This window comes from Panthera onca, chromosome D2 (assembly GCF_046562875.1).
Source record: "Panthera onca isolate mPanOnc1 chromosome D2, mPanOnc1 haplotype 2, whole genome shotgun sequence".
NCBI classification, from domain to species: domain Eukaryota; kingdom Metazoa; phylum Chordata; class Mammalia; order Carnivora; family Felidae; genus Panthera; species Panthera onca.
In genome coordinates this window covers 44,987,908-45,003,658 of record NC_138349.1, presented here as the reverse complement: position 1 = coordinate 45,003,658, position 15,751 = coordinate 44,987,908, and the positions used below count along the sequence as shown (strand labels likewise).

At 48.4% G+C, this 15,751-nt stretch overlaps 1 protein-coding gene across 1 annotated transcript; it reads left to right on the top strand.

Moving 5' to 3' along the window:
* The first annotated feature begins 3,467 nt into the window (after positions 1-3,467).
* Positions 3,468-11,299, top strand: GPR15LG (G protein-coupled receptor 15 ligand). The gene is made up of 3 exons (XM_060642315.3): positions 3,468-3,767; positions 5,614-5,703; positions 10,988-11,299. Exons 1-3 carry the CDS (start codon positions 3,698-3,700, stop codon positions 11,071-11,073), a joined length of 246 nt encoding a protein of 81 aa, XP_060498298.3. The 5' UTR covers positions 3,468-3,697; the 3' UTR covers positions 11,074-11,299.
* The last annotated feature ends 4,452 nt before the right edge of the window (positions 11,300-15,751 follow it).

The following is a 15,751-nucleotide window of genomic DNA, read 5'->3' as shown; positions in this document are numbered from 1 at the left end:
CTAAGACATGGCAGAGCTCTGGTTAGAGCTTGGACCCCGAGGCTCTAGAGTATAGAGGAGGTAGGAAGACAGAAATTGTGGACAGGGGTTCTGAGTCCCCGGCTCCAGGCTGAAACCACGGGGCAGGTGTGAGGTGATGGGGGCAAAGGGCCCGGAACTCCAGACACACAGAGACAGAGACAGGAAAGCAGCCAAGGGATTATTCCTATCAGGTAGTGGCCTCACAGTTATTCCTGTACCCACATGAGTGGCCACAGGATAAAAAAGACCTTGCCTTCTAGTCTCCCCAAGGTGCCTTTGTGGTGTGGAAAAGGTGACATTCCAGCATAACTCCCACGGAAGGGCCCGAGGCCTGCTGACAGCCACCGTGGTGAGGTAGGGTAGCCCACAGTCCTGGCTACAGGGAGATAGCCCACCCCCAGAGAAAGGACGGTGGGAGGATGCACAGCATTGGTGAGAACCCAGAGGACCAGTGAGGGCAGAGGTAGAAGGAACACTGCCTGCATTTACCGGTCTTATTCCAGTAGCAAGAGGCAGTGAGCTGGAGGCTTATGAGGAAGTTCGGGTTAACTGTAAAAAATAGAGGGAGCTATTGGTTTCTTGTACAATTTGCGGGCGGCAGGTAAGCTAAATAGCAACGTGGGTTATTTTCGACTACTTGTGAGCTCTCACGGAACCAACGTTAGGAAAAAAACCTCAGCTTTGGAGTCAGGCCGAGCTGGTTCCAGGTGAGAAGTTGCCATGGGTGTTTTTGTGAGGGGAAAGAAAACCTCACTTTCCCTTGTTGCAAGATGAAAATTCAGTGCCTGCCTCCCTGGGGTTGGTGGGTGGGAGGATTAAATAAGACAGCTGAGGATCACAACAGTGTCTGGCTCCTTCCTCTATTGTAAACTGATCTGCAATTTGCTAAGCAAATAAAGGAGGGAGAGTCATTTCTGATCAATTACAGGATTCATAAAACACGTTTGGAAAAAAAGTGTGGCAACCAAGAGTAAAGTGTGGGACACAGGCCAAAAATGTTCTACCTGTAAAGGGTGGGGACGCGCCAGGCATTTTCCTAATTGACCTTAGAAATCACAAATTTGACTTGAAAATTTTTTCTTCCTTGTAAATTTCCCTGAGTGTCGGATATGTCTCCGGAGACTTCTCAGGAAGGCTTCCAAGTGTTTCAAAATCATCTTTAGGTAATTTATTCAAAGCCTCAAATATTATTTTTTGTACCCAAACTGCATATGCTTAAAACTAACAGGCGTTCCTGTTAAAATGCTTCTCATTTTCACTTCTCACAACCCAACATGAGATTTCAAATATTCTAAAGAGCCAGAGGTGTTTCTTCCTTTTTTAAAGTAAGAAGTTGACAACTATCCTTGAAATGTTAAAAAAAAAAAAAAAAAAAAAAAACCAGCAGCTGAAAATTTGCGTACAGTGATGGTCTCTGGGGAGTGGGGTTTGGGGGGAAACTGATACTTTATACCCGGTGTTATCTAAATTAGTGCGGGCATAGATAGATTGCTTCGGCAATTTTTCATAAGCATTCAAAAATCAGGGTGGAATTCTGACATCTGAATCTATTCTTCCCGTTTAAACATATGTTCCCAGGAATAGCTGCAAATCTCTGAATCCTATGTGTGAGTGGCTAAGGAACAGAGCCCTGGAGACAGCCAGTTTTGCTGGCCCTTAGCTGTGTGGTAGGTACCCTTACAGCTCTGATCTGTGGTGAGAAAAAAGCTGTGTTGAGAACCTAACGTCTTTCTCTGACTCCGCGGCCGAGTGGCAGAGGGTCCTGAGAAATCCAAACAAACCTCCCTCTTCACTAGCCTGAGAGTCTGATTTCTGCACCACTGCTAAGCAGTTAGAGTTCAGATTTGGCCTAATCCCTGTCCCCTTTGGCAGATAGGTTGCTCTTTTCTCCTCTGATGACACTTTGCCAAAAGCAAACAGGAACCATGCCAATGCAGAGACTACCTATTACAACAGGTAACAGGTGAGTGGTAGCCAAACGTAAGCTGTTGACCAACTTGGTGGTGACCCCCCAAATGACCTCACATAAAAATAAAACAGTGGCATTAGTCCTTGATGTAGACCATGGATACAATCCTGATTACAGGAAGCATCGTTGGGAAACCGCTGACTTTATGGACCTGTACCATGGCCTTTGAGAACAGTGTGCTGGTTGTCAAATGCAGGCTGAGGACAAGTCCCACCCTCTTCCTGGCCCTTTCCAAAAGTGGCTGCTCCAAAGGCTCTCCTAAGGCACCTGGAGTTGTCCCTGGTAGGCCCCACGGGGTCTCCCTGACCGTACCCTCTGCTATGGCCACTGCATGCTCAGCACAGCCTTCAGGATTCAGAGCACAGCTTGGAAAGGGAATCAGGCAGGGGCTGGGCAGGTGCCTAACATGATATGACATGTGGTTCTTAAGCCCAGCAGCCCAACCAGTTTCTTTGTGTGGATGTGAATGCATAAAAGCTGACTTTAAAAAGATATCCCCAACTACTGATTTGCTCACCAAACTGTCCCAACGCATGGTCTAAATTGTATCTCCAATCTCTAGCAAGAGAGGAGGGCCAGTGGAGCGCAACTGTTAGCCAGTCTCAGGCAGCAGGGAATGTCTCGATTGGCTGCCAGGAACCAGCAAGATCCTGGGGGAGCTGAACCAGACACTGGCATCTTCCCATGTGCCCTTCAAAGCTGGAAACCAGACAGCCAGTTGTCTAGAAGGGCACACTCATTAAGGCAAAGGACAGATGGCCATGATACCACAAGGGCAAACACAAATTCTGAGTATCTGCATGGCTTGCCTCCACCAACAGAAGCTCCCTGAGGTCAGGCCCAGCATCTTCCATGTCTCCCGGGCCAAGTGCATGGCCTAGCCCACAGAATACGTTCAGTGAATAGGTGACAAGCAGCCTTCTGCACCCACTGGCAGACTCTTCCCTATGGCCACCCTTGTAAGATGTTTGCTTCTCCACACATTTCCTCAGGCTGATCTTCTACCTGAAGTGCCCTTTCACTTCATCATAAACATCCATCAAGGTCCAGCTGCAGCCCCACCCCCTTAACAGCTATATCGATATCCACCACGTCGCACATGGCCTCTCACACATGCCCTCGCTCATGCTTGTGCCCATTTCATGGATGGGAAGCAGACTCAGAAGCATTCAGTGGCAAGTTCCAGGGTCACACTGCTGATAAATCCTGTGCAAAGCAAGAGCTCAAACCCACGTCGTCTGATTCCAGGGTCTCTGCTCCCTACATTTCACCAATTGCTTAGAAGTCCTCCCTGAGGTTAGCAGAGTTTTATGGTCCTCCTGCCCCATCTTAGGAATGAGCAGGAAGATCTGTGTGTGATGGAATTATTACTGACACTAAAAGTTAACGTTCAACACTGGGAAGTGGCCCTTCCCTGGCAGGGGTTTGCCACTCTGACCACTGAAGCCAGCTCTGGGAGCTCCCGTGGCCGGGCATTTATAGCTCTGTGTGTTACAGTTCACTAAATACTCTCAACTTCTCGAAAAGCTGGTTTTTTCCTCTTGGGAGCGGCTGACTCTACCCTTTATGAGATTTGCAAGCCTGCTGGTGCCCTGCCCATTGGGAAACACCTCACTCTGTCACTCTATAAATGTCTGAGGTGGCCCCAAGGGAGGACTTGTGCGGCACCGCTGTCTCCCCAGGACGTGAAGTTCCCACCACCCCACCATGAGGTTTCTAGTCCTCTCCAGATTGCTCTGCATCTTGCTCCTCTGCTTCTCCATCTTCTCCGTGGAAGGTAGGGCTGTCCCCCCAAAGTGCTGGTTCCCAAGCAGGGAATGCAGGGCCTGGGAAGGTTGGAATCAGAAAATGTTGGGGGGCAGGCCCCCAGCAGGCAGTCCTGGGCCTGGGAAGACAGGCTCTCACTCCTGAATCTGTAGCACCTCTGTATACAGTGGCGGCACCAAGGGGTGGCCTGGGAACTTTAGACCCCACAATCTCCATCCGTAGCTCCAGTTCCCCCAAACCCACACACCAGCTATGTGAAGGTGATGTTTACCATGCAAACATGCAACCTCCTGGCAAGATTCTTGCACCTAAATCCTACCTAGCTAGAAATTCTAGAGCCACTCTCTTGTACTCGTACCATGCCTGTAGTACAGTGAATTTTGTGGAGACTGTGTGAGTCTGAGCATCCCAGCAAACAGCTGCAACAGATGATATGAGTACAGTGTGGTGGTGGTTGGGGGGGTGGGGGAGGCATGTTTGTATGTGTTTAGAAGTGGGGGAGATGTTCCCTGTACCTCAGTGGATATGAATGTTTAGCACTCCTGCCTTTGTTTCATTCAGGTTAGCTATTTTGAGCTTTTTCTCTTGCCTAACTCTCTAGACACCGCCTACTTTTATTATTTTTTTAAGGCAATTATGGTTAAGAGACTCTTAAATACTGAGAACAAACTGAGGGTTGATGGGGGGTGGGGGAGAAGGGAAAGTGGGTGATGGGAATTGAGGAGGGCACCCCTTGGGATGAGCACGGTGTGTCGTATGGAAACCAATTTGACAATAAATTATATGTTAAAAAAAATAAAAAAATAAAAAAGTACCATCCCTATCAAAAAAAAAAAAGCAATTATGGTTATTTTAACATTTATTGGAGTTGGGAGCATAGACAAATAAATAGATAGGGTTGAAAAACACCCATATCTTCATGACTCAGGAATATAGCCATGTTTAACATTTTATTTCTTTTCAATATTGCAGACAAGCATTTTTGGTAATTGATATATCTCTATATATTAAACATTATATCTTTTTAAAATCACTATATTATTATATAATCACCAAAAATATTTACTGTTAAAATTATTCTGGAAGCATTTACACCAAAATGTCAACAGTAGTCATCTCTGAGCAGTAGGATGATAGGAAGTATTTGTTTTCTGAACTTTCTGCAGTGAACATTGCTGCATATGTAATACAGAAAACAGTGATTAGAATTCCTCATAAACACAGTCCAAAGCAATGCAGTTTATCAGACCTCTATTTGGGGGCATGCTAGATGTTGCCACTGTTACCTTAATGACAATTCAGTGAATATGAATACCTTTCCCCATAAAGTTTCTAAAACATTTAGGAGTATTTCTGGCATATTCTCCAAATAGTATTATTTAAGTAATATTTTTAGGTATAACTTGCCATCAAGTGTGCTATGATGAATTTCATGCTTAGACATGTAGATGGTTCATAATTTTGCACTATTTTAAGTATGTGGTAAGAGCATATGCGTATGTAAAACATTCCTTGTATTTAAGATTATTTTCTTAGGCTAGATTGCCAAAGGGAGAATATCAGGTCAAAGGGCATAGATACTTTGAGTGAGGATGCTGTGTTTTGGACAGGGACATGAGGAAGAGAGTATCTGCCCACAATGACTTTGTTATTTCTGAAAAATAAATCACCTCCAGGCCTACCCTTTCCCCTGGCCCTCCCACAGCCTGGCTCTTCCTGAGTTTCCTTCAATAAATATCCCTGACCTTTGTACCTTGGGAGTGGAGGCCGACTCAAATCCTTTGTACACAGATCCAACCTCATGGTGTCCCCAACACACTAAGGAAGGGTCTCTGCCCCTCTGTGTCTACCCTCAGGGAGAAGGCATTCTAGGCATCTTGCCAAGCCCCGGAAAGGAAAGCTTTGCTGTTCCCGAGTTCCTAGTCCTGTCCCGACGGCCCAGAAAGGTAAGCACCCTGTCCAGATGGTAAGAGGCTCTGGGGAGGCCATGGGACAGGCCGTATATGTGGATCAGCCCTCACCTGTGCCTGGCACAGAGGGGCCACAGCAGATGCGATCTTGGCCTCATGGAGCTTCCGCTCTAGTGTGGAAAAATGCAAAATTAATCATTTTGAACTGAATACGTTCTGTCAAGAGAAGAACAACATGCAATTAGAAAACGGTACTGGGAACACCCCCGGCCTGGGTGGGAGGCATCAGAGGAGGCCGCATTTGAGACCTGAAGAAAGGCAGGGAGACAGAGGGGAGGGTTCAGGCAGGGGAAGCAGCAGGCATGGAGGCCTGAGATGGGCAGGAGGGAGCCACGGAAGACAGAGAGGCTGGTGAGTTGCAAGGTGTTCATGGAAGCTACTACCCAAGGTAGGGCTGGCCTCGTGAGCTGCCACATGAGGAAAGGTGACCAGGGGGTGGATGGGACTCCCAGGCTCAGAACATCCCAGAGATGAGGGCAGGCAGCATGCGTCCCAGGAACCAGGCTGGAGGTGCAGAGCCAGGGTGAGGCCTGGAGGAACAAGACTGCCCTCTCCCACGAGGCCCCTGGGGGCCCCGGCTGATGAGGGAGACAGCCCCGAAGGAGGCTGCAGGTACCCAGCTCCCAGCACCGGCCCAGGCTGAGGGCCAGCTGGTGCATGGGAGTGGCCTGGGTGTGAAGTTAGCACTAGGAGACTTCTGCTGGCCTTGGGTAGGAGGGCCCCACAGCCTGGTGCAGGCAGCCCCCCAGGGAAAGCTGCAGAGCCTAGAGCCAGCCAGGCCTGACACTAATCCAAGGGTCCTGCCCCCGATTCTCCGCAGCTAAGGTCTGAGAAGGCCCCAGTCCTGCTGGCACCTCTGAGACCATGGCCCAGGGAGCCCATGACCAGAGCCAGGTCCTCCCACCCATCCCCCAATCCCACCAACTACCAAGAGTCCTGTGCACAAAGCGGGAGCTTGGGTATGAAGGACCGGGAGAGAGAGAGAGACAGCACTCCTTAGCCTCTGGCCACCTCTCCAGAGAGGCTGACAGCCCCTCCCTCCAGACTGGCATCACATCCAGCTGCGGTAAAAATAACCCGTTCTCACACCCTGCACCCAAGTGTGAAGCACCCGCCCAGGAAAGGTGAGAGGAAGTGCACTGACAGGCTGACTGCAGCTCTGCTCTCCTCTGAGGCCCCAGCCTGGTGAAGGAGGAGGAGTGTTTCCATGAAAGAAATAAGGCAAAGCCAAGGGAAGGGAGAGGTAAGAGTCCCTCCCTACTGAATGAGTCCATCCCCAAACCCTTCCCCAGGATGGATGCACTCACAGGAAGTAAAACGACATTAGGGATGTGCGTGCACATACACACACATGCACACACGCACACACAGATCCTAGGAAACACAGCCAGTTAACTCCTTGTGCCCAGTACAGGGCAGCTGTTTTGTTACTCACTCAACACTTTAGAATAATCGAGGTGCACGGATTCCATGTTGACTCTGGATTTCTTTCAGTGTACGTACATATTTTTAATTCTGTTGCAGAAATTTGCAAACGACTTAGAACAAAAAGAGAAAAACAAACCTTTTTATCAGGTCCTTATTGTACAATCTCATTTAAATCTTTGGAACCACATCAGGGAAACATTGTCACCATTTTACACTTTGGGAAACTGAGGCTCAGAAAGAATCTGAGGCAGAGCCAGGAGCCCGGATGTGTCTACCTCTTTCCACTACAACAAACTGCCTCCTCCATAGAGAGCAGGTCCTGCAGCATGCTTGTGAAGACAAGCGCATTCCCAAGACCTTAGACTTCCCCAAAGCAAAGCGCCATCTGGGTTGGAATCCCAGCTCCACCACCTGCTAGCTGTGTGCCCTTGAGCAGGTCGCCCAGCTCTGCTAAGCCTCAATCTCCTCACCTGTGAAAGGGTACGATCCCAGACTCTACCTTGCCAGGCTATGGTAAGAAGACAGTGAAGTCATGACTATAGCCAGGCATTACCCCCATAAACATGCCTGCTGGGGAAGTCAGAGCCCTGCCAGGGCTCCTGAAGCAGGAGGCCAGAAATTTCAACACTGAAAACCAAGGTCCGTGCCTTCTTGCCCAGGCTTGGTGGTTCCACCCACCATTTTCTGGGCCTGATCCTGGGGCCGGGTCATCAACAACAGAGCTGCTGAGCGTGCCAAACTCTGGGAATGTGGCCTCTGTACTCTGGGCCCCCGGTGTATAAGAGTGTCTGCCTACCTGTCCAAAGAGAAAATAACCAACGGTGTCTGGAGGATGTCCCTGGGCTGACAATACCAGTTAGACATACACATGCCAGTGTGGGACTCTTCAATGTAAAGTGTCTTTCCTGAGCCTTGGTTCACACATAAGTGCAGTGCCAGGCCTGTGGGGATGACAGGACGTGGCAGGTACAGGATCTTGGGTCGGTTCGACAAAACCATCACCAAAAGTCAGTGGGCTGAATTTACCACGTTTACTGATTTGCTAAACAAAGCTTTCTCCAAAGTATTTGAAAAGTTTGTGTCAATCTGTGTAGCAGCGTGTCATAGCAACATTTTTTTCGTGGAGTGTTCAGTTCGTTAACTCTTAGTGCTGGACAGGCATCACGCTTAGGCGGGGGGCAGAATGACAGACCCCACCTAGGACCTCTGTCAGGCCATCCTCCTTCCAGGTGTCCTGAGGTTGTCGGTGAGGAAGCTCCTGGGCAAGACTGGGGAGGTCTTGTTTGAAGACCCCTGGAGCCTGAGAGTGTGCCCGCCCCTCCCACAGACTACCTGGGACCTGAGAGCTCTGTCCCACCCTCCCTGTTTTGAAGACAAACAAAATTACTTGACCCACAGTGGGAGGTGGGGGAGAAGGGGCCCAGAGAGATTCCTCCCCCACCATGGGGTTATCCTTGTCTTCAGAAAGGGGCCCAGACTACAGAGACAAAGACTACCCATTGAGGACCACCAGCATGATTACTTGAGGGTTTTGGAAACTTTGCATGACAGCTGGGTTGAGACAAGAGCCAGTACAATGGACCCTGGAAGGGAAGAGGTGAAGAGGGTGCCCCACCCATCCTATCCAGTGGACCAATCAGAGGGTCTCATATCTGTAGCCTTTCTCCTCCAGGGTTATATCCATTAGCCGTAGCTGTGTAACTAAACACTCCCAACTTCAGTGGCCCAAACTACATGTATTCTCATTTTCCATGAATCTGCAGGTCAGCTGAACAGGCTCATTTATTCTTCCAAGGGTTGGATACAGCATCCTGCTGACCTTGGCTGGGCTCTCTCACATGTTTGGGGGCCAGTGGTCTGTAAGTCTTGGAGGGTCTCAGTTAGGCAACCGGACCTTCTTCCACACGGTCTCTCATCCTCCAACAGGCCAGCCCAAACTTCTTCACAGAAGCTACAGGGTTCCACCTATGTGAGTGAAAGCACCTAAGTACCTCAGAACTGGCCCACCTTTACCTCCGCTGCATTCAGCTGGCCAAAGGAACTCACCAGGGCAGCTCAGATTGAAGGAAAGGAGAAGCAGACCCCATATTTTGGTGGGAGGAGCTACAAAGTCACATTGCAAAAACAGGGTGGAGAATTGTGACTATGTGTGCAATAAGTCAACCACAGTATTTATTGTAGGAGCCAGAGAAGAGAGTCCTGGGGATCTGAGGAGGGTGGACAGAAGTTGCAAGCAGTGTTCAGGAAACCATGGTCCCCCATCAGAAATTCTAGTGGAAAATTCTCATGACATTATATTACTAGAAAAAAGTACTTTACACTGTACCATGATAGTACCATGACTATCACTGTTGGAAGATGAAAGCACTTTCAAATAGGAAGACAAAATACAAGGACAACTATACCAATGTTAGCACTTATTTATGATTGAGACATGAGGCTATGGATAAATTATAATTAAATTTATTTTTATAGCTGGTGGTTATATAGCAATTATTGTCTAACACTTACATCTGGTAACTCATTTAATCCTCACAATCTTAAGAGTTAGATAACATTACTACCCCCATTTTTACAGATGAGGAGCCAAAGCACAGAGAGGTTAAGTAACTTGTTGAAGGGCACACAGCTAGTAAGTAAGTGGTAGAGCTGGGGCTTTGAATCCCAACACTCTGGCTCCAGATTCTATGTTCTTTTTTTTATTTTATTTTATTTTATTTTATTTTATTTTATTTTATTTTATTTTTTTAATGCTTATTTATTTCTGAGAGAGAAAGACAGAGTACGAGTGGGAGAGGGGCAGAGAGAGAGAGAGAGAGGGATACACAGAATCGGAAGCAGGATCCAGGGGATCCAGTGCTGACAGCACAGAGCGGGACTCGAACCCACGAACCGTGAGATCATGACCTGAGCCAGTTGGACACTTATCCAACTGAGCCAGCCAGGCGCCCCCAGATTCTATGTTCTTAACTATCATACCACCTTGCATATAGTAATAATCTGGAAACAGAAGGGGGAAAAAAAAAGAATAGTCTCATCACAACAATTTAGTAATCTTCACATTCATTTGTGTTTCTTTTTTTTTCAGGCAACCATGTTTATCCAGTTTTATTTTTATTGTACCTCATTTTCTTACTTTTAAAATTAATGTTACATTGTGAGTATTTTCTTTCCTCTTGCTACAGTCTTCATAATCACAGAATTTTCTCACATTAAACATTTCCATCATGATGAGATACCATAAGATACCATACCTAACTTACCATTTCTCTACCAGAGAATATTCAGATTGTTTCCAGAAATTGTTTTTCTGGTATTAAAAACAAAACTATGAAGAACAGTTTAATGCATGCCGGTTCTTTTTTCTTGTGGATTATTCCTCCCATAAGTGGGACTGGTTTGTCAAGATGCAAACATAGCTTTGAGACACACATTGCCTGCAACTCGAAGTCCAGAAGGAAATAGCCCAAGGAGTCTGAGGGCCTGCAAGTGACGTGGGCAGACCCTCCTACTGTGGCCATCAGAAACCAGACCCTTCAACTTTAGTGGACTCTTGTTGACAAAGCCAGTTTGGCTCATAAGCCTCCTTCTCTCCATCTGATGCCAGAAAATCAGATTTCTCCCTGACAGGACTGAAATAACCTGAGCTGGTCATGTTTGCCATGAAAGGCCTTCCTTCTGGGTCTCCAGGAAGGAGATAAGATCTGATTCTTGCCTTGATTTTTGAAAACACTTTGCGTCTGGAAATGAATGTTAATTGTGTTCTCCCCTTTCTCCTCCCCCACTCTGCTTGGCTCTTGTCTTGTCTTACCTGCCCATTGCTCCTTCCCAGGGCGCCACGTGAGGATCTGCAGACAGTGCAAAGTCAAGCCAGGGTCCCGCACTTGGGTAGTACCTGGGGCTCTCCCGCAAGTGTAATGCTGCCCAAACAAGTCTGCACGCAAGTTGAGACCCTCATGCCCAGTGCCTGAGGCACCCAGAAGTCTCAGGTTCTCTCAGGATGCTCCTCTTGAAGCTGGGGCTGAGGGCAGAGATGCCAAGAGCCTTGGCCCAGGGAAGCTTCTGCCCATGAACCATAAGCCTCTTCTCTTAAAGACACAACATTTCTTCCCTGCTATGTTGGAATGTGCTCACGCTGCCTTTTTAGAAAAGCCTGAACCAGAATTTTCTGAAAACCACAACCTGGATACAAAGATCAAAACGCTGGAATGCCTGTCTTGCTGTGTGGCCTTGGACTAGTAACTTAGCCTCTCTGGGTGCATGTTGGCTTCAGAGATGTAAAGTTCAGAGACCGAAAAACCCTCTAAGGAAGACCATCAGTCACTGGCACCAATGGGTTTCACTATGCTTTTCAACCTTCCCGGCAGTGAACTGGGATGTTGTGGGGCTTCACCTTGGTCAGCAAGGGCCCTGAGAAAGTTCCGGAATTCTAGATGCTAGTCCCACTCATGCCCCCCACTTTCCGAGTTATTCAGGCTCAGCCCACCTGGCCTCAGTCCCCTCCTGGCCTCTACAGTGTTGACAGTCAAGATTCCACTGTGACTTTTGACAGCTACAAACTCAGACAATTCTGATCCTGCTAGGGAGCAGTGACCAAGACTGCATCCTGAGGTACACACAGCCCCTAACCGTCCCACATCCGATGGCCTCTGAAGGAACCCCTTCCTAACTTCCTGATGTGAATCTGCTGGAAAGAACATTGAAACAAAACAAACAAAAAACCCCAAATAATAAATAAATAAATAAATAAATAAATAAATACCCAAAATGCACATGCAACATCCATGTTTAAGAAAGTCAGTGATTGGGAGGCACTGGGTGGCTCAGTCGGTTAAGCGTCCGACTTGGGCTCAGGTCATGATCTCAGTGTTTGTGAGTTGGAGCCCCGCATTGAGCTCTCTGCTATCAGCACCGGGGCCTGCTTCGGATCTTCCGTCTCCCTCTCTTCTGCCCCTCTCCCTCTCTCTCTCTCTCTCTCTCAAAAATAAATAAACATTTAAAGCAACAACAATGACAAAAAGAAAAGTCAGTGATTGGTGTCCCCGGGTGGCTCAGTTGGTTAAGCATCCACTCTTGGTTTCAGCTCATATCATGATCTCATGGTTCATGAGATTGAGCCCAGAATCAGGCTCTGCTCTGTCAGTGTGCAGCCTGCTTGGGATTCTCTCTCTCTCTCTGCCCCTCCCCTGGTCACATGCACTCTCTTTCTCAAAATAAATAAATAAACGTTAAAAAAAAAAAAAAAAAAAAAAAGAAGTCAGTGATTGGGCCTGAGCCACAGCTTTCTGCTAGAGGAAACCCATGCCCCAAAGCCTCTCCTGAAGGCCACTCCTTCATCATGAGAAAATCTAACTAGAAGAAGGGGGGTGAGGACTACTGACAATAACAACGCTCTTGGTCTGAAACACCAGGACTCAAACCCCAGGCCTACCCAGAATTGTCTGTGTGACCTGGGCAAGTTGGTTCCCTTTTCTGTAAAATGGAGACCCCAGCACCCATCCAGAGGACTGAAAGGGCACGGTGGGTGATGGAAAGTACCCACAGAGGGCATGGCACACAGAGGAAAATGGTTCAGGGAAGTCCCTGCCTTCCCTGTCCTCGCTGGGGGCTATGCTTCTACCCACAATGAACCGGGGTTGTGACTCAGAAGGAACAGATGGCCAGGTCTAAGAGGCTCATCTCTCCGGTAAAGCTCCCTTCTAATCTGATTCTCCCAGGAAGGTGAGAAGCCCTCCCCATGCCACTCCACAGTCTGTGTCTGAAAGCGCCAGGCCCACAGCTTCGAGGATCGATGGGTAGGAGTTCTCTGGCACAGGGCTCTGGGGACAGTGGTCCCAGGGCAAGCCAGAGTCCTTACCTTGTCCTAGGCCAGACCTTTCAATTCCATACAGAGGCTGCATTCATGGGCTGGTCCCTTCACTCACTCACCCGTTCCCAGGGTAGGCAGTCGTCCCATCACGCCAGCTTCTGAGGCTCAGACATGAACAAATGCAGTCCTTGAGGGCTGAGAAGCAGCAGGGTGTGAGCCCCGGGGCATAAACAGAGGTCCGGGCACAGGAGGGAAAAGATGAGCTGATGCCTGGGCTGAATTATGGGAGCATTCCAGCTGGAGAAGGGATATGTGTGTGAGCGTGCAAGCATATGTGTGCGTGCGTGCATGCATGTGTGTGTGTGTCTGGATGAAGAAGAGGAGCAGCGAAGGCCAGGCAGAAGACTTGAGGGTTTCCCCTGCAGGGAATGCAGGGAGGAAGGGCTATTAGGAGGAGGTGGAATGAGCCGGAACTAAGGCAGGGCCGAGGGCAAGGCACAGAAGAGGAATTTGAGGGGTTTCTGAGCAGCAGTGGTGTGGCCTTATAGACTCGGTAGCTGGGGCTATGGAGACAAGTCCATGGTGAACATTCCTGTGCTGTGTCAGACCCTCACCGGGAACGCCCTTGGCGAGGTGAACCACTCAGCTACTAGCACTGTGACAGCTGACTGTTCAACATCCTTGTTCCCAATCCTACCCCTCTCCATCACCACCAAACTCCTGCCCCCTAACACACACACACACACACACACACACACACACACACACACACACACAAGGTAAAGAGAACACTGACATATAACTAAACACATGTACTTGAAAGTCAACAGGAAAAACAATTCAGAGGCCATGTGTCTGGCCACTGAACCAAGTCTAGCCTTCTGCTCAGGAAAGCACAAATGCCAGGAGCCTCAGCTTCTTTTTCAGGTAGGAAAGACCAGTCACTTAATGTACACAATTAAAAGGACACAGCAGAATGTTGGGGGAAAGAGGAGGCTGTCTCTGTGGGGCAGGAATGCAGTGTCCATGGCTCTGAGCCACTGGCGTGCAGGAGACCAGCCTTGGGTAGGTAGGGCAGTGACCCCATGGGACCTTCCAGGGATGCCAGCCCCTCAGAGCAGCCCAGACCAAAGGTGGGAGGCACAAAAGGGAGCTGAGAACTCTGTTCCCACCCTCCCTGACTCTGGAAAGTAAGGGGAAGTAAGGGAAAGCCTGAGACTGGTTCCCAGAGATTCCTGTGCAGAGCTAGAGGCTGGCCAAAGGCCAAACTCTTTCCTTCCCACTCACCTGTGGGATGTCACCTCCAGAAGTTGCAACATGAGATTTTAAATTTGGTGGAAGAACTTCACTCTCAAAGGGTAGACTGAGCCTTCAGGGAAAGTCTGACAAATAAGGTGATTCAAGGCTACTGGGGATCCCATGAGGATTCCAAACATCCACAAGGGACTTCAATTTATAAAACTTTAATTCTTATTTTGCCCTTACTTGACTCCTTAAGAACCTAGACTGATTGACAGTTTACACTAGTGTCATTAGAGAAAGTGTGCGGTCCCCATGGCAACTAAAGGGGCTCACACTCTGACTAGGTGGGACATGTGGTATCTTTGACAGTGCACAAGCTTCACAGATTTGGGTTCAAATGAGGGTTCTGTCATATGCCTGTTGTGTGACATTAGGGAGGTCAGGTGACCTTTCAGAGCCCCAGATTCCCCACCTGTAAAATGAGGCTGTCACAGAGGGCTATTAGGGAGACTAAATGAGACAATGAGAAGCGCCTGGCTCTGAAATAGAAGCCAAATGGTGGTCACAGGTCTGTTTCCAGCACATTAGACAGATCCAGGTGTCTCCCCGCTCCCCAACCCCACTCAAGATTAGGTCCCCCTGGACCCATTTCATCTCCAGCTATCATCGAACCTCCAGTTGGGCACCACAAGCACTTTACAGCCTCGTGGACTCACCCATTCTGCTGATTCGTCTCTGAGCTTATTTTTGGGTAAACTGTCCAGAGTAGACCACTTTCTGGAGCCTTACAGGGCCATGCCCTAACTGGGTAGTTCACACAGGATCCCACACATGACTCCCCTGACTGGCTCCGCAGCCATTTTCCCTGCCTTGGACGCGTCATAAAACTTCTAGGGTGTGAATGTGTCCAGGGCTCTGACCTGGTCTCCCAAGCAGTGGCTGCACCTTGTCTGTTTACTAGCAGCCTTGTAACAGGCGGACAGGTCCAGAGGCAACCGGCAGACTTGTTATCAACAGCCCCATCTCTGGAAATAGTCTTTGACTCGTCTGCTGTTTAATCTGTCAAACTGCACTGCCCCTCAGGATTTGCAAAGTGTGAACCAAAAGGTGGGAAGTGTCAAATTACAAGATATCGAAACAGAAAAAAAAGTTCTCTTTCACATCAAAATGCAGCCATTTTGTTTGTTCAAATCAGCCTGCCACCTGGCTCAGCGGGCATTTCAGCTTATACCCCCGGGCTACTCCAGTCTATCAACTTAAGGATGGATGGAGTGGGGAAGCACATGTCAAGGCATGAAGAGGATTAGTTGTTGACCATGACCAGGAACCAAGACTTATGTCATCGTCAGGTACCTCTTCATTCATTCATCCATTCAGCTGGTCAACAACTACCCATTGAGGACCTTCTATGTGACTGGTCCTGTGTAAATACTGAAGAAACCTATGCATGAAATGGTCTCTTCCTTAAGTGGTTCACAGCACTCTGGGGGAGACACCAAAGCAGACAGATTATAGTACTAAAGTCTTTTAAGGATCCTGTCAAGG

What these genes read in the sequence shown, in the direction of transcription:
- GPR15LG (XM_060642315.3), top strand. Translation starts at nt 3,698, where the DNA reads ATGAGGTTTCTAGTCCTCTCCAGATTGCTCTGCATCTTGCTCCTCTGC. An exon ending in CTCCATCTTCTCCGTGGAAG is followed by an intron (nt 3,768 to 5,613) that starts GTAGGGCTGTCC and finishes GTCTACCCTCAG; the next exon opens with GGAGAAGGCATTCTAGGCAT. An exon ending in TGTCCCGACGGCCCAGAAAG is followed by an intron (nt 5,704 to 10,987) that starts GTAAGCACCCTG and finishes GCTCCTTCCCAG; the next exon opens with GGCGCCACGTGAGGATCTGC.